The sequence below is a fragment of the Salvelinus namaycush genome, unplaced genomic scaffold (assembly GCF_016432855.1).
Source record: "Salvelinus namaycush isolate Seneca unplaced genomic scaffold, SaNama_1.0 Scaffold403, whole genome shotgun sequence".
Lineage (NCBI taxonomy): Eukaryota > Metazoa > Chordata > Actinopteri > Salmoniformes > Salmonidae > Salvelinus > Salvelinus namaycush.
The window spans coordinates 88,552-114,058 of NW_024061042.1; the positions used below are offsets into that span (position 1 = coordinate 88,552).

The following is a 25,507-nucleotide window of genomic DNA, read 5'->3' on the forward strand; positions in this document are numbered from 1 at the left end:
GCTATGAAACATAACATAAGTAGTATAAAAATGTTGGAGAATGTAGCAAAATATAAATTATACTATTTATGGGGAAGGTTCGGGGGGCAGTTACTGTTCCTGCTGTTCTGCGTGACGTCACGGCCTGTGTGTCATTCGCTGTTGTGTCGTTTCTTTGACCCGAATCTCTCCTCCCAGCAAAAAGAACGAGTCCAGCCCCCTTGGAAAAAACACCGTTTTATTTATTGTTCAGAATAACATAGAAACGTGCTTTCACAACGACCAGAAACAACCAAATCCAAATGTTGTAGATAGCTTTACATTATGCGGCATACTGATCTGGTTCGCTAACAACAAACGGGTTGCTAGTTAACGTTAGCTAGCTTTGACGTTAGCAACGCTAGCTAGGTCTGTTCGGAAGAGGTTGCGGAGTGTCACTGGCAGCAGCTAACGTTACCATTGTGTGAGTGTCTGTTGACTCGGCCTTGCATCAGCAACCCCCTTTGGACTGGGCAGAAGAGGCATTTCAAGGTAAGGAGATTCTTGTAACTATCCATATGCTAATTCTGCAAAACTATTTAACTATCTAACAACAAGCTGATAATCGTGAATACCAGAACATATGCATGTTAGCTAACTAACGTTAACTAGAGAAGAGGGGACGTCACAGTTTAGCTAACGTTAGTTAATAATGGTAACTAGTTAGCTAGTTGCTGTGGTTTTTAAATAAATAAACTCTTTAATCAATGTTCATGTTTGAGAGCGAGAGAGGGCTCCAGAAAGTTACAGTAAAATGGCTAGCTAGTTAACTTACTATCCCAGTGCTGTACATCTCGCCCTCGGTTTTGTTTAATACCCATGCATTTACACTGGCAATGCCCCTGGTAATGACAATTTAACCCACTACAACCCCAATATACTATTGCCCAAGAGTTAAACCACAGACAATAGTAATGTCGGCAATAGCTGCACAGGCGTCAGTGGGTTTTGTGAAACACTGCTACAGTTGATATTTGTTTTAATTTAGCAGACGCTCTTTTACAGAGCGACTTACGGTAGTGAGTGGATACATTTTCATATTTCATTTTCCTACATTATTAATAAGTTATTCAGACTAACTAAAACAGACGTTGGTCTGTCTGTCTTTCTGACTGTAATGTTATCTTGCCCTAGATAAGACTATGGCGGCACTTGACATTTGGCCTGTAATAACTGCTTCCCTCACAAGGAATTTGTGACTAACTGCTAATGCAACCAAACTGATAGCTAACTAAATGAGTAGCATTGGCATAGAGTAACCTTTGAACCAGCGAGCTAGGCCCTGAAGGATAGTTATCTCACAAGTGAACAACGGTTTCACCTTGGCATCAATGCCCTTGTTAGGCAACCAGTAACTAGAGTCCAACAGACACCGTTTACACAGTGAAACTTGCAGTGTACCGACTGTTGAACAAAAGCGTACGTTTACTTGAATATTACATATTGGGTGAATGTTTGGTTGGTTCCCAAGAGGGGGGTGGGGAACCAAGGTCTGGTGGTGGGATGGACCACAGGGTTACCATAGTGATATGAGAAGGGGCGGCAGGGGATGAATAAATGCTCACAGTGAGTGTTGGGTTCGCTGGTCAAACTCTGGCACTTATGGAGACTGTCCTTGTAGAGTAGATGCACACAGTGGTGTGCTACACCTGATGGGCTACTTGATCTTGGGTGCATGCTGAGCACACAGTCTAGTCTACATACATTCTCTCAGGAACTGACTGGGTATAAATAATACGACATCTCTCAGGAACTGACTGGGTATAAATAATACGACATCTCTCAGGAACTGACTGGGTATAAATAATACGACCTCTCTGTCACTGACTGGGTATAAATAATACGACATCTCTCAGGCACTGACTGGGTATAAATAATACGACATCTCTCAGGCACTGACTGGGTATAAATAATACGACATCTCTCAGACACTGACTGGGTATAAATAATACGACCTCAGGCACTGACTGGGTATAAATAATACGACCTCAGGCACTGACTGGGTATAAATAATACGACCTCAGGCACTGACTGGGTATAAATAATACGACAGTTGATGGTGAATAACAGCTAGTGTCTGTCTGTAACTGTTGATGTTGCTGTGGGAGATGTTACAGTTGATGGTGAATAACAGCTAGTGTTTGTCTGTGGGCGTGTGAGATCATCTGATGTTGGCTTGTGTGTGTGTGCACTTTAGGTCATCTAGGCCTAAATTGTGTGTGTGTGTGTGTGTGTGTGTGTGTGTGTGTGTGTGTGTGTGTGTGTGTGTGTGTGTGTGTGTGTGTGTGTGTGTGTGTGTGTGTGTGTGTGTGTGTGAGAGAGGGCAGGGCACAAGGCAGGGCGTTGTATCTTTAGCAACTAGCCTCAGTCTGAACAAAAGCTCTGTTGTTGCAGTATCATGTGACGCTGTGTGTGTGTTCCACCCTCATCATGTGATCTGGGGGCAGGGCTCACACTCTCAAAGTGCTGAGTCTCTCTGAGGCTCACTCTCTTTCCCCCGCATGGAGAAGACGGACGAGAGGAGAGAGGGATGGGGAGAGAGAGATGGAAGGAAAGAGAGGTTACAGAGAAATAGAGGCAAGGAAAATGTTTCTGCAATGCAGCAAGACTACATTCTCTCTCTCTCTCTCTCCTCTTTGTATCACTACTTGTTTATTTAGCTGGTTGAAAGACAGTCAAACAAAGCTCCTACCTTTTTCTAGATGTCACGGATGAATTAACAGCAGGAGGAAGTCACAATGTTGTGGGATTCCTGGGAATGTTGGATACTTGTATGGAATGTTGGATACTTGTATGGAATGTTGGAATCCTTCCAGTATTGGATCCAGTTTGGGGATGCAGGGTTCAGACTGAGCATGTGGAGCGGTCATGAGACTCTGTGACTCCATCTCAACCTGCTCTCTCTGTTCCATGGGGTTCCTTGGTAAGTAGCCTGTCTGAGGAATGTTTGCAGTGGTCGTTTGGCTCCTCTGTATCTTGTAATGGGGAAGATGTTGTCTTTCGTTAGACTTTTGGAATGACAGGACTTTGGAGTGAGTGATAACCTACATTCTCTTGATGTAATGTAGATGGATCGGCGTTCCGTAGTGTTTTTATGCCAGTCGTCCACACTAATCATGCTGACTTTGTAAAGTAAGAACTCCAGTTTAGTGGGGTTGTTTTCTGCCTGTCTTTTGTTGACTTTTAGGGTTTGCAACTGTTGTGTACTTCTGTGGTGACATGGCAGCCTCTCCTGACGGGCCTGTAATTCTGGTTTGAATGTTGAAGGACTTGTTTGAGACTTGTTTAGTCTGCTGCTTTGTGTGTGTGTGTGTGTGTGTGTGTGTGTGTGTGTGTGTGTGTGTGTGTGTGTGTGTGTGTGTGTGTGTGTGTGTGTGTGTGTGTGTGTGTGTGTGTGTGTGTGTGTGTGTGTGTGTGTGTGTGTGTGTGTGTGTGTGTGTGGGGGGGGGGGGGGGGGGGAGTGTATGAGTATGTGTGTGTGTGTGTGTCAGGCCATCATACCTGTGTTTGTCCCACATTAACCAGCTACAATATGCTACTCCGTTCTAGTGTTGCTTTGAACAAAGGAACGTTGGGTGCAACAGCTGTCAGGGAATGTTTGTGTGTGGACTTTGAGGACTGACGAGGCGACTTTATATCATGTTTACGAAACAGCTACAGCTGGCGCCACTGCATTTCCTATGTTTTTGAGAGGGAGTGTGAGGCAATGAGAGAGAGATGAGAGAGAGGGAGGGGGGAGAGATAGAGAGGGGGGAGTGAGAGAGAGAGAGAAAAAGGGGGGGGGGGTAGAGAGAGAATATCCTCCTCCAGCTGGTTTGTGATTTGCTGATGACATCCTTTCTTTGACTGTTATCTTAGTGTCAATGTTTTCCACCAGCCTTGGGCCAGAGTGAAAAGAAACTTGCAGATGTTGCAGCCCTCAAGGATGCAGGGCTGTGCACTTTAACATTCACACACACACACACACACACACCACACACACACACACACACACACACACACACACACACACACACACACACTATGTTGCTTGGATGATAGGGCTGCCTATTCCAAGGTCTTGACATTTCACTGTGTGACCAGGCAACGTCCATTGCACTGCCCACATGCACAGTTGTGCACGCACGCTCACTCAGCCAGTCACTCAGCCAGTCACTCAGCCAGTCACTCAGCCAGTCACTCAGCCAGTCACTCAACCACTCACTCAACCAGTCACTCAGCCAGTCACTCACTCACTCACTCACTCACTCACTCACTCACTCACTCACTCACTCACTCACTCACTCACTCACTCACTCACTCACTCACTCACTCACTCACTCACTCACTCACTCACTCAGCCACTCACTCAGCCAGTCACTCACTCACCCAGCCACTCACTCACTCAGCCACTCACTCACTCAGCCAGTCACTCACTCAGCCAGTCACTCACTCAGCCAGTCACTCACTCACTCACTCAACCACTCACTCACTCACTCAACCACTCACTCAGCCAGTCACTCACTCACCCAGCCACTCACTCAGCCAGTCACTCACTCACTCACTCACTCAGCCAGTCACTCACTCACTCAGCCAGTCACTCACTCACTCACTCACTCACTCACTCAGCCAGTCACTCACTCAGCCAGTCACTCACTCAGCCAGTCACTCACTCAGCCAGTCACTCACTCAGCCAGTCACTCACTCAGCCAGTCACTCACTCACTCACTCACTCACTCACTCACTCACTCACTCACTCACTCACTCACTCACTCACTCACTCACTCACTCACTCACTCACTCACTCACTCAGCCAGTCACTCATTCACTCACTCAGCTAGTCACTCACTCACTCACTCAGCCACTCACTCAGCCAGTCACTCACTCAGCCAGTCACTCAGCCAGTCACTCACTCAGCCAGTCACTCACTCACTCAGCCAGTCACTCACTCACTCAGCCAGTCACTCACTCACTCACTCAGCCAGTCACTCACTCACTCAGCCAGTCACTCCAGGGTGTGTAGGCTATATCCCATGCCAGAGACAGAAAGACTGAAGAAGGCTGTGAAATGTCTACAACATGCAGCAACACAATGCACAGTGACTGACAAGTGGATAAGTGGATAAAGTGTATAAGTGTATAAGCACAGTGTATAAAGGGCAGGTTTAGCTAGTTAACAATATGTTTAGTGACCAGGCTATAGGAATAATGACCAAGGTCTTCTCTGCACTACAAGTCCTGGGTCTGTTTTAGTCCACGACAGGTTAAGTGAACTAAACTATATGAATCAAGTTGTTAATAAGGTCTGCAGGTCCTGGATCAGTCAGCTGTGTTGAATAATTGAAGAGGGTTTTCTATTAGTATTGATCCCAGCCCTGTTCTCCTACATTACAGTAGGAAACACCAGCCTGTCCCAGTAATAATACAACTACATTACAGTAGGGAACACCAGCCTGTCCCAGTAATAATACAACTACATTACAGTAGGGAACACCAGCCTGTCCCAGTAATAATACAACTACATTACAGTAGGAGACACCAGCCTGTCTCAGTTATAATACCACTACATTACAGTAGGAGACACCAGCCTGTCTCAGTAATAATACAACTACATTACAGTAGGGAACACCAGCCTGTCTCAGTAATAATACAACTACATTACAGTAGGAGACACCAGCCTGTCTCAGTTATAATACCACTACATTACAGTAGGAGACACCAGCCTGTCCCAGTAATAATACAACTACATTACAGTAGGAGACACCAGCCTGTCTCAGTAATAATACAACTACATTACAGTAGGGAACACCAGCCTGTCCCAGTAATAATACAACTACATTACAGTAGGAGACACCAGCCTGTCTCAGTAATAATACAACTACATTACAGTAGGGAACACCAGCCTGTCCCAGTAATAATACAACTACATTACAGTAGGAGACACCAGCCTGTCTCAGTAATAATACAACTACATTACAGTAGGGAACACCAGCCTGTCTCAGTAATAATACAACTACATTACAGTAGGGAACACCAGCCTGTCCCAGTAATAATACAACTACATTACAGTAGGGAACACCAGCCTGTCCCAGTAATAATACAACTACATTACAGTAGGGAACACCAGCCTGTCTCAGTAATAATACAACTACATTACAGTAGGGAACACCAGCCTGTCTCAGTAATAATACAACTACATTACAGTAGGAAACACCAGCCTGTCCCAGTAATAATACAACTACATTACAGTAGGGAACACCAGCCTGTCTCAGTAATAATACAACTACATTACAGTAGGAACACCAGCCTGTCCCAGTAATAATACAACTACATTACAGTAGGGAACACCAGCCTGTCCCAGTAATAATACAACTACATTACAGTAGGGAACACCAGCCTGTCCCAGTAATAATACAACTACATTACAGTAGGGAACACCAGCCTGTCTCAGTAATAATACAACTACATTACAGTAGGAAATACCAGCCTGTCCCAGTAATAATACAACTACATTACAGTAGGGAACACCAGCCTGTCCCAGTAATAATACAACTACATTACAGTAGGGAACACCAGCCTGTCTCAGTAATAATACAACTACATTACAGTAGGGAACACCAGCCTGTCTCAGTAATAATACAACTACATTACAGTAGGGAACACCAGCCTGTCCCAGTAATAATACAACTACATTACAGTAGGGAACACCAGCCTGTCCCAGTAATAATACAACTACATTACAGTAGGGAACACCAGCCTGTCCCAGTAATAATACAACTACATTACAGTAGGGAACACCAGCCTGTCTCAGTAATAATACAACTACATTACAGTAGGGAACACCAGCCTGTCCCAGTAATAATACAACTACATTACAGTAGGGAACACCAGCCTGTCCCAGTAATAATACAACTACATTACAGTAGGGAACACCAGCCTGTCTCAGTAATAATACAACTACATTACAGTAGGGAACACCAGCCTGTCTCAGTAATAATACAACTACATTACAGTAGGAGACACCAGCCTGTCCCAGTAATAATACAACTACATTACAGTAGGGAACACCAGCCTGTCTCAGTAATAATACAACTACATTACAGTAGGAAACACCAGCCTGTCCCAGTAATAATACAACTACATTACAGTAGGGAACACCAGCCTGTCTCAGTAATAATACAACTACATTACAGTAGGGAACACCAGCCTGTCTCAGTAATAATACAACTACATTACAGTAGGAAACACCAGCCTGTCCCAGTAATAATACAACTACATTACAGTAGGGAACACCAGCCTGTCTCAGTAATAATACAACTACATTACAGTAGGAGACACCAGCCTGTCTCAGTTATAATACAACTACATTACAGTAGGGAACACCAGCCTGTCCCAGTAATAATACAACTACATTACAGTAGGGAACACCAGCCTGTCCCAGTAATAATACAACTACATTACAGTAGGGAACACCAGCCTGTCCCAGTAATAATACAACTACATTACAGTAGGGAACACCAGCCTGTCTCAGTAATAATACAACTACATTACAGTAGGGAACACCAGCCTGTCTCAGTAATAATACAACTACATTACAGTAGGAGACACCAGCCTGTCCCAGTAATAATACAACTACATTACAGTAGGGAACACCAGCCTGTCTCAGTAATAATACAACTACATTACAGTAGGAAACACCAGCCTGTCCCAGTAATAATACAACTACATTACAGTAGGGAACACCAGCCTGTCTCAGTAATAATACAACTACATTACAGTAGGGAATGGGTAGTTACTAGATTAAACCGAAAGACCATGAGTAGGTGACAATTAGGCTAAAAGAGAGAGCAAGTTAATTATAGGATAGAGATACATTGTTAGTCGAGGAGTGGGATTAATTGGCCATGGTCTCTAAGAAATGAGAGGAGAGACTCTTATTTGAGAATGGTGTGTGTTGAGTTCTGTCCTAGATAGCACTGAGCTGGGACTTAGGTATTGACCTGTCCTGTATCAAACAGAGGGGACAGTCATTATGTTTTGGTATTGACCTGTCCCGTATCAATCGGAGGAGGGAACAGTCATTATGTTTTGCTATAGACCTGTCCCGTATCAATCGGAGGAGGGAACAGTCATTATGTTTTGGTATAGACCTGTCCCGTATCAATCGGAGGAGGGAACAGTCATTATGTTTTGGTATTGACCTGTCCCGTGTCAATCGGAGGAGGGAACAGTCATTATGTTTTGGTATTGACCTGTCCCGTATCAATCGGAGGAGGGAACAGTCATTATGTTTTGGTATTGACCTGTCCCGTATCAATCGGAGGAGGGAACAGTCATTATGTTTTGGTTTTGACCTGTCCCGTATCAATCGGAGGAGGGAACAGTCATTATGTTTTGGTTTTGACCTGTCCCGTATCAATCGGAGGAGGGAACAGTCATTATGTTTTGGTATAGACCTGTCCCGTATCAAACAGAGGAGGGGACAGTCATTATGTTTTGGTATTGACCTGTCCCGTGTCAATCGGAGGAGGGAACAGTCATTATGGTTTGGTATTGACCTGTCCCGTATCAATCGGAGGAGGGAACAGTCATTATGGTTTGGTATTGACCTGTCCCGTATCAATCGGAGGAGGGAACAGTCATTATGTTTTGGTATTGACCTGTCCCGTATCAATCGGAGGAGGGAACAGTCATTATGTTTTGGTATTGACCTGTCCCGTATCAATCGGAGGGAACAGTCATTATGGTTTGGTATTGACCTGTCCCGTATCAATCGGAGGAGGGAACAGTCATTATGGTTTGGTATTGACCTGTCCCGTATCAATCGGAGGAGGGAACAGTCATTATGTTTTGGTATTGACCTGTCCCGTATCAATCGGAGGAGGGAACAGTCATTATGTTTTGGTATTGACCTGCTTTCTAGAATTCTGCCTCAGAGATCTGCTGCTGTGTGTGGGAGAGAAAGTGAAAAGTGTGTGTGACATGTGTAGTGTGTGTGTGATCGGTGATGTGTAGTGTGTGTGTGATCAGTGATGTGTGTGTGTAAGAGAGCAAGTGAAATGTGGGTGAGAGAGCAAGTGAAATGTGTGTCCAGTCTGTATTTCCTCCTCTCAAAGTCCAATCATTCTTCCTCTGAGCAGGAAGTGAGGACCTTGTGCCCTTAGCAACCATAGGCCCTTAGAGATATGAAGGAGGGAGGGAGAGGGGATAGGCCCTTAGAGGTATGAAACCTGGTACTGGCTCAGTGGTAAAGAGGGGAAGAGAGCAGCAACTAGATGTTTCTCTAGACCACAGGTCTCTCTTACCATCGTGTAGGCCTGTCCATGCCAAAGACAATTTGCTCTCAACGACTGGCTTTATAAAGTTGAAATAACTTCTGTCTCTTCCTCAGTGGTCTGAGCTGTGGCCTGGCTGCAGTACCGGAGGCCACCAGCGTGGGGCAGCAGAGCGAGGTGGGGCCAGGGGGCAGCAGTGAGTAGGCTGGGGCTGGATGGAGCGTGGAGGGGCATGCGTCATGACCTCGGTGGTGCTCGTTGACAGTGGAGGGGCGGTGGTTGAGTATGTCACTGCCGTGGAGGACCCTCATCAGGTGAGTGGTGAGAGGGTTGGACTGAGTAACAAACACCTTTAATGAACTAACGCTCGCACTTGACTTTACTGATAACTACTTTAATGAGGAAACATGTACTGACTATGACTGAGATGTGGTTGTCCCACCTAGCTATCTGAAGATGAATTCACTAACTGTTAGTCTCTCTGGATAAGAGCGTCGGCTAAATGACTCAAATGTAATGTTGAATTATGAGCAGTGAAATCACCTAGGACCTAGACTGGCTTCCTTTACACGTCTCCTTTCCTTAAAGACAGGACTAGACAGGTGCTGCTCTCCAATATTCATACTCACTGGCTTCCTTTACACGTCTCCTTTCCTTAAAGACAGGACTAGATAGGGTGCTGCTCTCCAATATTCATACTCACTGGCTTCCTTTACATGTCTCCTTTCCTTAAAGACAGGACTAGATAGGTGCTGCTCTCCAATATTCATACTCACTGGCTTCCTTTACACGTCTCCTTTCCTTAAAGACAGGACTAGATAGGTGCTGCTCTCCAATATTCATACTCACTGGCTTCCTTTACACGTCTCCTTTCCTTAGACAGGACTAGATAGGGTGCTGCTCTCCAATATTCATACTCACTGGCTTCCTTTACACGTCTCCTTTCCTTAAAGACAGGACTAGATAGGGTGCTGCTCTCCAATATTCATACTCACTGGCTTCCTTTACACGTCTCCTTTCCTTAAAGACAGGACTAGATAGGGTGCTGCTCTCCAATATTCATACTCACTGGCTTCCTTTCCTTGTTCCTTGCTTTTTAAGAAAGGACATGATCAGGGCTGCGATACATAATGTTTCCTACACTGGCTGCTTCCTTTACACGTCTCCTATACTTTGAGGACTGTATAGCAGGAGAGAAAGTGTTCTGTTTTCTAAACCAAGCTCCTCTTCTCCCCTTCTGTTGTTCTATCCTCGTCCCTCTCTCCATCTCTGTTCCTCTTTGTCCTACTCCCTCCCCCCTGTTCTCCAGGAGGGAGAGTGTGAGGTGGAGGAGTGTGAGGAGGGAGACGGTGAGGTAGAGGTGGAGGGAGACATGGTGGAAGAAGAGACAGACGGGGAGCTGGATGAAGAGGAGGAGTACCCAGCAGTGATCGTGGAGGAGGTCCCAGGCAGGGGGATGGAGCAGTGGTTCTCTGCCCAGGTTCTGGTCTACGATGACGGGACCTACCTGATGCAGGACGTGGGGGAAGAACAGGAGGTGGAGACTGAGATGGTGGAGACAGGTGAGAGGGGTGTACACACAGGCCTACATATACCATATACCTACCCAACCTGAATATTCTAGTGGTGTGTGTATACATTCAGTACCAGTCAAAAGTTGTGACACACCTTCTCGTTTTTCTTTATTTGTACTATTATCTACATTGTAGAATAATAGTGAAGACATCACAACTATGTAATAACACACATGGAATCATGTAGTAACCAAAAAAGTGTTCAACAAAGTGTATATAGCTGTCATCAAGGTTAAGGGTGGCTACTTTGAAGAATCTCAAATATATTTTGTTTTGTTTAACACTTTTTTAGTTACTACATGATTCCATATGTGTTATTTCATAGTTTTCGATGTCTTCACTATTATTCTACAATGTATAAAATACTACAAATAAATAAAAACCCTTGAATGAGTGGACAGGAACCTTGAATGGGGATCCCGTGTGGCTCAGTTGGTAGAGCATGGCGCTTGCAACGCCAGGGTTGTGGGTTCGATTCCCACGGGGGACCAGTACAAAAAAGTATGAATGTATGTACTTGTAAGTCGCTCTGGATAAGAGCGTCTGCTAAATGACTTAAATGTAAATGTAAATGTAAATGAATGAGTCAGTGTGTCCAAACTTTTGACATACATACATACATACATACATACATACATACATACATACATACATACATACATACATACATACATACATGTACCTTTTTTTATATACACTTAGATTTTTACATTCACTTGACATACACAGCCCACACCAGTTTCCAGGTGTTATTTTCATTTGTGGAGATGTACATTATTTTCCACAGCTTCATCCACAGTACTACAGTCACTCACAGCTTTGGTGTGGTTGCTAGGAAACTCAGAAAGCGGATATGTAAGGCCTGTCTGCCAGTAGACATCGCCCTCTTGTGGCTGTCCACTGTAGTACATAAAAAGTCCACAAGTGTACTGTTTGGAAGTTGTAAACATGCGTTGATTGCAGTTGTGATTCCACTGTGATTATTATTATTTGACCCTGCTGGTCATCTATGAACATTTGAACATCTTGGCCATGTTCTGTTATATCTCCACCTGGCACAGCCAGAAGAGGACTGGCCACCCTTCAGAGCCTGGTTCCAGCTGATGTAAGAAGGGCTTTATAAATACATTTGATTGATTGAGTTAGGCAAAAAGGTTAGGCAGACAGTCTATAGCCTGTAGTTAGTTGGACAAGGTGGGGGGGAAAACACACCAAACCAAAAGCATGTAAGATTTAAAAAGTTAGGTATTTATTTCATTATTTCTGAAGTTTTCTCTTTGGAAAGGAGTGTTGTCCAGCCAGGTAAGCAGACAGACAACGGTGTGTGCGCATTCCCTCAAAGTGTCTAAAGTAACATATTTTTATTTTTTAACTCCTTGTTTTTCTTCCCTTTTTATATTCCGTCATTGGTTGCTGACACAATGACTGACTTGTTGTGCGAGTCGCTGAGTGCTGTCTGGGGCGTAGACTTGGTGTTAGACTCCAGTCAGAAAACTAACCCATTAAACTGGATGATGACCTAAGTACCTACATGCTCTGGCATCAATCTAAACATTTCTGCACTCTGTACCTCAGCAGACTGTTTCATTTTTACTTACTTTAGTAAGAGAATTAAGAAAAAATCAGGTTTACATCATTCCTATTTAGCCAAAGGTCGTTTTGCTATAATGCAAATGAAGACACGTTTATATGCTCTTAAAATATTTATTCCTTGAGTTTAATGTTCATTGTTAAGAATGCAATACATATATTACATTAATGGTGTCTTAAAATGCTCTGTTATGCTTTTTTTATGTTGAATGCACGGGCGTATTATGGAGGAATTGTCCTTTTTTCCTGCTTTGGTTGACGATCGATGCAAGAGCAGAGATGGAAAAGGAAGCGAGACATCTCACTCGCTCCTTTTTTTCTGCTTCATATACAGTCAATGAACTAAGCGAATCAGACCCAGCTGCTAATGTATTGGTGCCTATGGGAGAGCCACCCCTTAAACTCAGACAGGAACTTTAAAAATGTTTAACGGCCTGAGTGGGACATCTAAATGTATCCACCATCTTTGGCAAGAGCTCGAGAGAGAGAGCGCGAAGGATTTCCTGTGTTTAGCGCGGAAGGACACCCGTCTGCCGCGGTTGTGGGGGTTGTGAAGCGGTCTGGATGAATTTGAGATTTCCTGTGACGGCGGAGTGATCTGAGCTTTTGGCTGCCTTTGCATTTCAGTGTGAAGTCAATGCGAATCTGCAACACGGGAAGAACATGGCGACTTCACTTCATGAGGGGCCCGCTAACCAACTCGATCTGCTCATCAGAGCAGGTAACGGATTTTATTTAGAACTCGTTCTACCGGCGACCGTTTGTTGACACGTTGTGTTTATTTTAGCGACCGCTGCGCCCCCATATCCGTTAAGTAGTTTCGTGAAATAATGGAGGGCAAAGCAGGAAGTGATCACCTTGCTTAGTAACCTGCATGGCGATGTCCGCTTTTCTTCAGTCGTTCTTAAAATGTTTAAAATTACCGCTTGGCTTTGAGCACTGGAAGATTAGACCGCAATCTGCACGTAGCAGCGCGTGCATATCGTGATTTATAGTTTGTTCGTCCATGTGTATCATAATAACTGGTTATTCGGGCAGAGAGGGAGCCCCGCTGAAACCAGGAAGTGTTGTAGATGTGTTGTCTTTCCTACGTCTTTGCCACGCTGTCTGAGTCGGAAGGGCATGTGGATTTATGTTTATTCCGCGTTTATCATGGCTTTAAATACACAATCTGTATATATGATCTACCTATATTGAATCACTTATGTTGTGATTGTATCCCTGAATTACAATATAGTCTATCGAAATATGTTTCCTTGTTGAATAACATACAGCCAGTTTGTTCAAACATTGAATGACACTGAAGTGAGTGTAAACATTTAGTTGAAAGCTGTATTCTAGTCATTTTGTGACTTTTTTTCTCATCTATTTTCAGCCATGTTCCGTTTTTCTGAGTCAGATTCGGACCGTTATCTAAGTATGGGCCCAGTGGTTTATCCCGTGAAGTGTGTGGCTGCTAACGGTGCACTCAATGCTGGCTTTTGCGTTTTACTCGCTAGCGATTTTTAAGTGCAAATCGTGTCTCGTTTAAGTTCAGTTCGGCATACAAAGGTTATTATATATATATTTTTTTACATTGGCTAGAGTGATATATAATTTCCTTGATTTAACGATATTTTTCAATTATTTTTGGATCATTTCGATGGCGGAAGCATTGTTATGCATCTAGGCGGGTTGTGGCTTGATTGACAGGTCCACTTGACCAACGGCGCTCGTGAGGCGTTCGAAATCCTCCCACCAGCCAATGAGCGCTGCTAGATGGGTGGGCGTAGATTACTGAAGTATCCAATGGCGTCCGGGGCGGGGAGTGAGTGACGTGGGGATGGAGACCGTCTTCACCGTCTTCGAAGAGAACTGGAGGGAAAGGCTACGCGAGTGTAAACACGGAAGTCATAGGGGACAGCACTACTTTGTGTCGGACTTGCTATTATTGGCTCGGTCAAATAGTACCAGCTTATTCTTTCTTTCTTGTCGAGAAGTAATGATGAAAATCATATTTATTCACAAGCATTTTGTACTTTGAAATATGCTGACTTTTAGACTCAATTGCTTTTTACAGATGTTAATACATTTTCTTAAGAAATACAATGTCTGAATAGGGTAGTGCAGCAGTACTATTTCAACCCGGGTCAGTACCCAACCAAATATTCAGATAACCAACCTCGCTTAACCAAACACTGACTGTTGAACGAATCCCTAGAAATATGAAAATGCATAAGACTTTTTTACAGACTTTTACAGTTAAACCCATATGTATGATATGCTTACAGATAAATGCATCTTAGTGTGGATGTCAAATGGCTATGTTTATTTATAGCCTATGTATCGGTGTCAAAGTATCCAGTGGCCAGCCTATGTTATGGTTTATGGTGGGTTTATTTAGGTAGTCCTGCCTGGTTTCAAGTGCTGCTCGGGCCAATCAGGTGCCTATAGTAGTTCTCTTTGTTTATGTGTGTGTGTGGGGCTACAGTTTATTTGCACTTGGGACGACGGGTAGTGTGTGTGTGTCAGGGTCTGAATGGGGGGGGGGGCAGTCTTCCTAAAGATAACCCCTCTCCCCTACCCTGTGCCTGCCTCATAGCCAAACATGGGCAGGGGTGATGGTAACCAGAGACGTGCTTCCCAGAGAGGGACAACAACAGGTGCCCTTGGTTCGGTCCCAAATGGCACCCTATCCACTATATAGTGCACTACTTTTGACCAGGGCCCATAGCGCTCTGGTCAAAAGTAGTGCACTGTAAAGGGAATAGGGTACCATTTTTGGACATATCCCTGGGCTTAGTCTGTCTCCTAGTTCCTCAGAATGACTGCATACCCATACTAATAAATTGCTTCATTTTTCCTTGTCTACTTTTCTTTGTGAAACAATCCTAGCCCAAATGATTTACCGTGACCAGAAGAGCCCAAGGAAACCCTCTAGACCCCTTGTTGTAGACAGCCCATAATGAGGAAGACAAAGGCCCAGAGGGTTTTCCAGATTGGGTCATTTTATAAGGAAAAACCCCAGGGCCCAAAGGAAAGGAGGAAACCATGACTTCTAACCAAGACTTATTGTATGGTTAGTTAGTTAGTTCGTTTAGTTATGGTTAGTTAGTTACTTAATGCTCTGTAACATCTGTTTTAAGGTCAGTCTGACGCTGTAGGTCATAGTGGTAAAGAATAGGACTTTTATTTGCAGCTGATCCTACATCAGTTATGCCATAGTAGCTGGAGAGGGAAAGGTTGCTAGGGGGCGCCAGAGAGAGAATGTCAGCTTTGACAGTCTTTAGAAGTCCTGTGTGAAGTGTAGTAAACAAGCCATGGAAGTGTCTCAAACTTTAGTTTGGTAGTAAACCGTTAATGGTGGAACGCCGACAGTGTTTTCACAATAAAAACCAAACTGTGGTAACAGTCTGAGGTAACCAAACACAACTGTTATTTCCAGTAGGATGCATCAGAACCCCTCTGTACTGTACATGTAATGAAATGTCTACACCAGCTGTACAGACCTGCAATGGTGCTTTTCACCTTTACTAACGTGTGTTTTCTGTTTCAGTGGAGGCGTCCGTCCATTACCAACAGTCTGGCACCAGTATCTACTGTTCTGATAAGACCATCGAGGCTGCCGAGGCTCTGCTGCACATGGACTCTTTTACCAGCCTGAGAGGGGACCGCAGCCCAGGTAACTAACACACACACACTAATTTGGATATTTTATTTGTATTCACCATATTCCATCCATAAGCTGAGAGACAAGAACAGAGAGACATCATTGATGTCGTAGATCTCAGATTTCTTAAGAATGTTGTTGTTCACACAACGTCATATCCACCAGAACACACACTACACACACTCTTTCTCTCTTCTTAACGTGTTCCCTCTTGTCCCACTAGATGTGTTCATCCCGGCAGGGTGTGTGACCACCCCAGACTTCATCCACGCTGCGATGCGTCCAGACGTGATGACCGAGACTGTGGTGGAGGTGTCTACGGAAGACTGTATGGATGAGGACATGGAGGTCACCCTCCTAGAGGAACCAGACGAATCAGAGCCTGACCACCAACCTGTCAGGAAGAAGAAAGGTTAGTGATGAGGACATGGGGATCACCCTCCTAGAGGAACCAGAGCCTGTCCACCAACCTGTCAGGAAGAAGAAAGGTTAGTGATGAGGACATGGTCACCCTCCTAGAGGAACCAGAGCCTGTCCTCCAACCTGTCAGGAAGAAGAAAGGTTAGTGATGAGGACATGGTCACCCTCCTAGAGGAACCAGAGCCTGTCCTCCAACATGTCAGGAAGAAGAAAGGTTAGTGATGAGGACATGGTCACCCTCCTAGAGGAACCAGAGCCTGTCCACCAACCTGTCAGGAAGAAGAAAGGTTAGTGATGAGGACATGGTCACCCTCCTAGAGGAACCAGAGCCTGTCCTCCAACCTGTCAGGAAGAAGAAAGGTTAGTGATGAGGACATGGTCACCCTCCTAGAGGAACCAGAGCCTGTCCACCAACCTGTCAGGGAGAAGAAAGGTTAGTGATGAGGACATGGTCACCCTCCTAGAGGAACCAGAGCCTGACCACCAACCTGTCAGGAAGAAGAAAGGTTAGTGATGAGGACATGGGGGTCACCCTCCTAGAGGAACCAGAGCCTGACCACCAACCTGTCAGGAAGAAGAAAGGTTAGTGATGAGGACATGGTCACCCTCCTAGAGGAACCAGAGCCTGTCCACCAACCTGTCAGGAAGAAGAAAGGTTAGTAATGAGGACATGGGGGTCACCCTCCTAGAGGAACCAGAGCCTGACCACCAACCTGTCAGGAAGAAGAAATGTTAGTGATGAGGACATGGTCACCCTCCTAGAGGAACCAGAGCCTGTCCACCAACCTGTCAGGAAGAAGAAAGGTTAGTGATGAGGACATGGTCACCCTCCTAGAGGAACCAGAGCCTGTCCACCAACCTGTCAGGAAGAAGAAATGTTAGTGATGAGGACATGGTCACCCTCCTAGAGGAACCAGAGCCTGTCCACCAACCTGTCAGGGAGAAGAAAGGTTAGTGATGAGGACATGGTCACCCTCCTAGAGGAACCAGAGCCTGACCACCAACCTGTCAGGAAGAAGAAAGGTTAGTGATGAGGACATGGTCACCCTCCTAGAGGAACCGGAGCCTGACCACCAACCTGTCAGGAAGAAGAAAGGTTAGTGATGAGGACAAGGGGGTCACCCTCCTAGAGGAACCAGAGCCTGTCCACCAACCTGTCAGAAAGGTTAAGATGACTCTAAGACAGAATAGAATACTGGCTATCCACTGAGAAATCAAGAAATTTTCCATAATACTACCCAAAGATACTGGCTGTTGATTAAGATACTGGCTGTTGATTAAGATACTGGCTGTTGATTAAGATACCGGCTGTTGATTAAGACACCGGCTGTTGATTAAGACACCGGCTGTTGATTAAGACACCGGCTGTTGATTAAGACACCGGCTGTTGATTAAGACACCGGCTGTTGATTAAGACACCGGCTGTTGATTAAGACATCAAAGTAATGCTAAAGAGCCTAAATGGTTTTAATGATAACAGTACTATAAAGATAATAATGGTAAATAGGATTGACTTGTCAGACTGGCTGTGTCTTGTAGACAGGATGTTGATGGTAAATAGGATTGACTTGTCAGACTGGCTGTGTCTTGTAGACAGGATGTTGATGGTAAATAGGATTGACTTGTGAGACTGGCTGTATCTTGTAGACAGGATGTTGATGGTAAATAGGATTGACTTGTCAGACTGGCTGTGTCTTGTAGACAGGATGTTGATGGTAAATAGGATTGACTTGTCAGACTGGCTGTGTCTTGTAGACAGGATGTTGATGGTAAATAGGACTGACTTGCCAGACTGGCTGTGTCTTGTAGACAGTAAATAGGACTGACTTGTCAGACTGGCTGTGTCTTGTAGACAGTAAATAGGACTGACTTGTCAGACTGGCTGTGTCTTGTAGACAGTAAATAGGACTGACTTGTCAGACTGGCTGTGTCTTGTAGACAGTAAATAGGACTGACTTGTCAGACTGGCTGTGTCTTGTAGACAGTAAATAGGACTGACTTGTCAGACTGGCTGTGTCTTGTAGACAGTAAATAGGACTGACTTGTCAGACTGGCTGTGTCTTGTAGACAGGATGTTGATGGTAAATAGGATTGACTTGTCAGACTGGCTGTATCTTGTAGACAGGATGTAGATAGTAAATAGGACTGACTTGTCAGACTGGCTGTGTCTTATAGACAGGATGTTGTTAAATAGGATTGACTTGTCAGACTGGCTGTATCTTGTAGACAGGATGTAGATAGTAAATAGGACTGACTTGTCAGACTGGCTGTATCTTGTAGACAGGATGTAGATAGTAAATAGGACTGACTTGTCAGACTGGCTGTATCTTGTAGACAGGATGTTGATGGTAAATAGGACTGACTTGTCAGACTGGCTGTATCTTGTAGACAGGATGTTGATGTTAAATAGGACTGACTTGTCAGACTGGCTGTATCTTGTAGACAGGATGTTGATGGTAAATAGGACTGACTTGTCAGACTGGCTGTATCTTGTAGACAGTAAATAGGACTGACTTGTCAGACTGGCTGTATCTTGTAGACAGGATGTTGATGGTAAATAGGACTGACTTGTCAGACTGGCTGTGTCTTGTAGACAGGATGTTGATGGTAAATAGGACTGACTTGTCAGACTGGCTGTGTCTTGTAGACAGGATGTTGATGGTAAATAGGACTGACTTGTCAGACTGGCTGTATCTTGTAGACAGGATGTTGATGGTAAATAGGACTGACTTGTCAGACTGGCTGTGTCTTGTAGACAGGATGTTGATGGTAAATAGGACTGACTTGTCAGACTGGCTGTGTCTTGTAGACAGGATGTTGATGGTAAATAGGACTGACTTGTCAGACTGGCTGTATCTTGTAGACAGGATGTAGATGGTAAATAGGACTGACTTGTCAGACTGGCTGTGTCTTATAGACAGGATGTTGATGGTAAATAGGACTGACTTGTCAGACTGGCTGTGTCTTGTAGACAGAAAAAGCGCCATCTATTGGCATATTGGGAGATTGCACGCAATGTGAAATGCTCATGTCTTCGACAAATGTCAATTGATTTGATTTAGTTTGAAAAACTTTATTGGTATTGTGTCTGTGTAGCAGGGAGGAAGCCAAAGACTCACCAGCCTGCTGTATCCAACGGATCCCCGGACCTCGGCATCAAGAAGAAACCCAGAGAAGGAAAAGGTGGGACACACCAAATATATAGAAATGACACATACATAAACTCCTAGGATTTCATGTGTTGATTAGGGGTTTGGACTTCATTTTACCACAACCAAGTTTTCATCAACCATATTCTTTGTAACGTTAACCTGTTGTTTAAGCCTGTAAACTTAGAGAGAGGGATACATATTGTCTCCCTGTTGTTTAAGCCTGTGAACGTAGAGAGAGGGATAAATATTGTCTCCCTGTTGTTTAAGCCTGTGAACTTAGAGAGAGGGATAAATATTGTCTTCCTGTTGTTTAAGCCTGTAAACTTAGAGAGAGGGATAAATATTGTCTCCCTGTTGTTTAAGCCTGTAAACTTAGAGAGAGGGATACATATTGTCTCCCTGTTGTTTAAGCCTGTGAACTTAGAGAGAGGGATAAATATTGTCTTCCTGTTGTTTAAGCCTGTAAACTTAGAGGGATAAATATTGTCTCCCTGTTGTTTAAGCCTGTAAACTTAGAGAGAGGGATACATATTGTCTCCCTGTTGTTTAAGCCTGTGAACTTAGAGAGAGGGATAAATATTGTCTTCCTGTTGTTTAAGCCTGTAAACTTAGAGAGAGGGATAAATATTGTCTCCCTGTTGTTTAAGCCTGTGAACTTAGAGAGAGGGATAAATATTGTCTCCCTGTTGTTTAAGCCTGTGAACTTAGAGAGAGGGATAAATATTGTCTCCCTGTTGTTTAAGCCTGTGAACTTAGAGAGAGGGATAAATATTGTCTCCCTGTTGTTTAAGCCTGTGAACGTAGAGAGAGGGATAAATATTGTCTCCCTGTTGTTTAAGCCTGTAAACTTAGAGAGAGGGATAAATATTGTCTCCCTGTTTAAGCCTGTAAACTTAGAGAGAGGGATAAATATTGTCTCCCTGTTGTTTAAGCCTGTGAACGTAGAGAGAGGGATAAATATTGTCTCCCTGTTGTTTAAGCCTGTGAACGTAGAGAGAGGGATAAATATTGTCTCCCTGTTGTTTAAGCCTGTGAACTTAGAGAGAGGGATAAATATTGTCTCCCTGTTGTTTAAGCCTGTGAACGTAGAGAGAGGGATACATATTGTCTCCCTGTTGTTTAAGCCTGTGAACTTAGAGAGAGGGATAAATATTGTCTCCCTGTTGTTTAAGCCTGTGAACTTAGAGAGAGGGATAAATATTGTCTCCCTGTTGTTTAAGCCTGTAAACTTAGAGAGAGGGATAAATATTGTCTCCCTGTTGTTTAAGCCTGTGAACTTAGAGAGAGGGATACATATTGTCTCCCTGTTGAGCGACCTGTCTGTCTCTGTTCCCCCAGGCAGCACCACGTACCTGTGGGAGTTCCTGTTAGACTTACTCCAGGACAAGAACACGTGTCCCAGGTACATCAAGTGGACTCAGAGGGAGAAGGGCATCTTCAAGCTGGTGGACTCCAAGGCCGTGTCCAAGCTGTGGGGTAAACACAAGAACAAGCCTGACATGAACTATGAGACCATGGGACGGGCTCTGAGGTGAGGACTTACCCTACAACCGTCTAGCACTTGAAATGGACTGGCATTGACTGTGAAAGAGGGTTTAACTGAGTTAGATGTGTAGGTTGTTGGTTTGGGGAATACTGTTGGTTGGATGAGTTCCTCTGAGGAACATTAGTGTTTGTCAGTTATGACCGGCTGGATGCCACTTCCAGTTCAGTCTGAACTTTACCATCCCCCTCCTCTCTCCCTATCCCCTCTCCTCTCTCCCTATCCCCTCTCCTCTCTCCCTATCCCCTCTCCTCTCTCCCTATCCCCTCTCCTCTCTCCCTATCCCCTCTCCTCTCTCCCTATCCCCTCTCCTCTCTCTCTCCCTCCCTCTCCTTCTTCCTCCCTCTCTACCAGGTACTACTACCAGCGTGGTATACTGGCCAAGGTCGAAGGTCAGCGGCTGGTCTACCAGTTCAAGGAGATGCCCAAGAACATCGTTGTCATCGAGGACGACAAGGCCGACACCAGATCGGACGATCTTATTGGCTCAGAGAAGTCTTACCACGAGAGAGTCCTGCCCTCGTCGGAGACGATACTGAATGTGGCCGAGCTCGCCACGACGCCCACCATCCTGAGGGGTGGGACTAGAACCGTGGTCCATCCTCCGGTTGCTAAGGGCAACAAGGTGGTGATGACAGGGGGCGGGGCGGCAGTGGGGGTTCCGAGGATAGTGACCATTTCCACGGCGCCAGACGGAACCCAGACGCAGCATTCTCACACGGCCATCATCCCCACTTCCTCAGGACCCAGGTTAGAGACACACCCTAATACTGACCCTGAAACATATAATTCACTCTGGGGGTTTCATGCTGAATGTAAAATACTTTATCTATCTAGTGATATCTAGTAAGTCTGTATTTACAAAACTTTGTCACTGACTCCATTTTGTTATTGTTTCCGTCCAGGACTGTACGGGTTGCCATGCAAGTGCCTGTAGTCATGACAACGTCACTGGGCCAGAAGATCTCAACGGTCGCCGTGCAACAGGCGCCAGGGATGTCGAGAGGCCGAACGACTTACCAATTGGCCAACGCCTCTCCCATCGGCACGGCAACGGGCAACGCGAACGCCCAACCGAAGGTGGGTAACCACGCCAGTTGGTGTGTCAGCTAGCTGCTCTGTAGTGTGGACAGAGTGGACCGGTTGACTGAGCTACGCAGGCACGCCTCATCCTAACCATCAAGCCCACGATTCAAAACTGGAATCTTGGAAACCATATTATCTTTTGATCTCATGAAATTAAAATGACTAGATCTAATCCTTTACCTTCTACATCATAATTATTTTGCCCGTGTTGTAATCAGACCCCCCCCCCCCCCCCCCCACTCTGTATAGATCTAGAATGAGTAGACCTGTTCCTGACCGTATCTCTTCTCTCCAGGTTGTAATCAGACCCCCCCCCCCACTCTGTATAGATCTAGAATGTGTAGACCTGTTAATCTCTTCTCTCCAGGTTGTGATCCAGACCCCCCACTCTGTATAGATCTAGAATGAGTAGACCTGTTCCTGACCGTATCTCTTCTCTCCAGGTTGTAATCAGCCCCCCCCCCCCCCCCCCCCACTCTGTATAGATCTAGAATGTGTAGACCCGTTAATCTCTTCTCTCCAGGTTGTAATCCAGACCATCCCACCACTCTGTATAGATCTAGAATGTGTAGACCTGTTAATCTCTTCTCTCCAGGTTGTAATCAGACCCCCCCCCCCCCCCCCCCACCTCTGTATAGACCTGTTCATCTCTTCTCTCCAGGTTGTAATCCAGACCATCCCCACCATGGTTCCAGCCACAGCGGAGAACGGAGACAAGATCACGGTCCAACTGGCTAAGATCATCACCATCCCAGCCCACCAGCTGGCCCAGTACCAGCAGCAGACCAAGCCTGGCCTGGGGGGCTCCCCGGGCAGCATCTCTCTCCTGGGCGGGACAAACTCCTGGGGGGTACGAGCCCTGGCACCTCATGTGACCATGGCTACCATGGCTGCAGGGACACAGGTGACTTTAAAAAATATTGTTTTTTTATTGGCCATTTTAAGCTAGAAATTGGGAAACACATACTTTGAAACATCACAAGATACTGAAATGCAAGTAAAAAAGTATTGCATTGGCACAGACTTCAAATGTGTTTTTTTGTGTATTAATGTGTATTTATTTTTGTTACAAATTTGAACATTGTCTTCATTTATGTAATTACAAATTCTATCCCCTGTGACCAAGGTGATGAGGCTGGCTGTTCCCACAACGCTGCATCATCATCAACAACAACAGACACATCATATCGTCACGACGACGCAAGGTGGCGGGACCGGGACAGCAGTGGTCACCGTGACGACGACAGCCAATCAGAGCTCTCCGGTGGCGGCATCCCATATCATCAGCGGTGTCATCAAGAGATCTGCCACGGCAATGAGAGAACCGCCGCAGCAGCAAGCCAAGACGCTGACCGTTCAAACGGTGTCGCTACAGGCCCTCCCCGTCCAGACGGCGTTACCGGAAGCACCGGAGATCATCCCGGTAGCCGTCCAATCAGAAGAGGTGCTGCCTGAGATCAAATCAGAAGATCCGGAGTGTTGAGGTCACAAGTACGGACACACACCTCGTAGTTTGTACAGTTTTTGCCCAGATAGGAGTTTGTTCTTCTTTTTCTACATGACAGTCTGAGAGACTATAAAGACCCACAACCACCTCTGATTTACCCTGGGGTGGTCTACCTTCCAACCACAGCCTCATCTCCATGGAGACCCAGGGCGCATCCCAAATGGCCCCCTATTCAGTACACTACTTCTGTAGGGAATAGGGTGTCATTTGAGTCGTAGAATACCGTAGGACACCCAGCCAACATAGGAACCCAGCAATGACTTTTCAAAAGGGAAGAATCTCCTTCAGAAAAAGGGACCAAGTCCAACTTAAATCACTACGTTTTCTGTTTCTGACAGACGAGACACTAGCTAACTAAGCTACAATGAAAAATACAAACTTAACAGAAAAAAAACACTAAACAAAAGGCTAATTATAAAAACCAAAAAATGTGAACTGGAAAGGAAAAGGAGTGAGATGGAGGGGGTTTTGTATAGAAAAGTTTGTGTACGACCAGCATTTTATTTGCCTGATCACTGTGCAGATTCCCGGTGCAGAAACAAACCACAGGAAAGACTGCGGGCTGTTCTAGGATCAGCTCTTACAAGGGGAAATAAAAAGCCAAAGGGACTTTATATGTATATAACTATTATACAGTTTAGGGGAATTAAAATCAAAACAGCCTTAGAATGATTGGTTTTTATTTTTCATTGCATTGTTTATAAGATAAGCAGATTTAGCTTTTTTTTGTGTTACGGTTTCTTGACCTTTTTGATACCATGTACCAAGCACAGTGTTTTAAAACAATACAGCAACACCATTGTTCTATTGTAGTTTGAAGCCCAGGTCCGTGTACGTGGGTCGGTTGCAGCCCAGGTCCGTGTATGTGGGTCGGTTGCAGCCCAGGTCCGTGTACGTGGGTCGGTTGCAGCCCAGGTCCGTGTACGTGGGTCGGTTGCAGCCCAGGTCCGTGTACGTGGGTCGGTTGCAGGGTTTGGGGTCAAATCCATTTCAATTCAGGAAGTAGACTGAAATTCTAATTCTCTCAATGATAAAAAAAACGAAATGGAACTGACTCCAACCCTGGTTGGTTCTAGACTTGACCACATCTACTTCCCCAGGGTAACTGTCTCTAGGGTAACTGCCTGCAGCTTTTGAAAAGGAAAGCTCCTCAGCATGAACCTCTCGTCGGCCATCTTGGCTCTGCCCCCTACATTTCCTGTAGCAGTTTGTTTTTCTTAGTTGTAATGAAGAGGGAGAAAGCTGTTCGGACAGAACTAGTTTGTATATTCAACATTTGAAGTATATTCTATTTTGTTGTACTCTTGTTTCAAAGTGTATTCAAGTAGATTTTACTGAAATATTAAAAAAAAACATTTTAATTAAATTATTTTCTGTTTTGTCTTTTGTTTAATGAAATGATGCTCTTCCAAAGGCGATGTTCCTGCATTTGCGGTAAATGCTGTGTTAGAGAGCGTCGATCTACACACCACCAGGAACCCTCTCTGGGACCTGTTCCAACCGACTAGAACTAGTAACCCTTTGGTTGCAGGGATTCTGTTTTTAAACAGTTCCATTCAGCATTTAACCACAACTAGTTGAATGGGTGGCAACAGACTGGCTTCAATGGCTCGTGCAGAGTGACTGTATTCACCACATGCCTGTAATTCAGTGTGTAGATGGAGTACAGAACTCTAGTTGCGCCGGTGGTTGGAGTATGATACCATTTAATCAG

The 25,507-nt window shown here is 44.9% G+C and overlaps 1 protein-coding gene across 6 annotated transcripts; it reads left to right on the forward strand.

The window, feature by feature from the left end:
* Nucleotides 1-155: 155 nt before the first annotated feature.
* elf2b (E74-like factor 2b (ets domain transcription factor)) lies at nucleotides 156-25,162 on the forward strand. 6 transcript variants are annotated; one of them, XR_005475822.1, is made up of 12 exons: nucleotides 157-510; nucleotides 9,389-9,586; nucleotides 10,582-10,834; nucleotides 15,972-16,097; nucleotides 16,309-16,497; nucleotides 19,602-19,688; nucleotides 20,996-21,188; nucleotides 21,555-21,950; nucleotides 22,106-22,280; nucleotides 22,948-23,190; nucleotides 23,413-24,648; nucleotides 24,709-25,162. XR_005475822.1 is itself a non-coding variant. In XM_038986044.1 (11 exons), exons 2-11 carry the CDS (start codon nucleotides 9,488-9,490, stop codon nucleotides 23,767-23,769), a joined length of 2,115 nt encoding a protein of 704 aa, XP_038841972.1. In that variant the 5' UTR covers nucleotides 156-510; nucleotides 9,389-9,487; the 3' UTR covers nucleotides 23,770-25,162. The 6 variants fall into 6 exon arrangements, 4 of the variants coding, with proteins under 4 accessions (XP_038841972.1, XP_038841969.1, XP_038841971.1 ...); XR_005475823.1 differs by having other exon boundaries at nucleotides 23,413-24,618; nucleotides 24,679-25,162; XM_038986044.1 differs by having other exon boundaries at nucleotides 156-510; nucleotides 19,605-19,688; nucleotides 23,413-25,162.
* The last annotated feature ends 345 nt before the right edge of the window (nucleotides 25,163-25,507 follow it).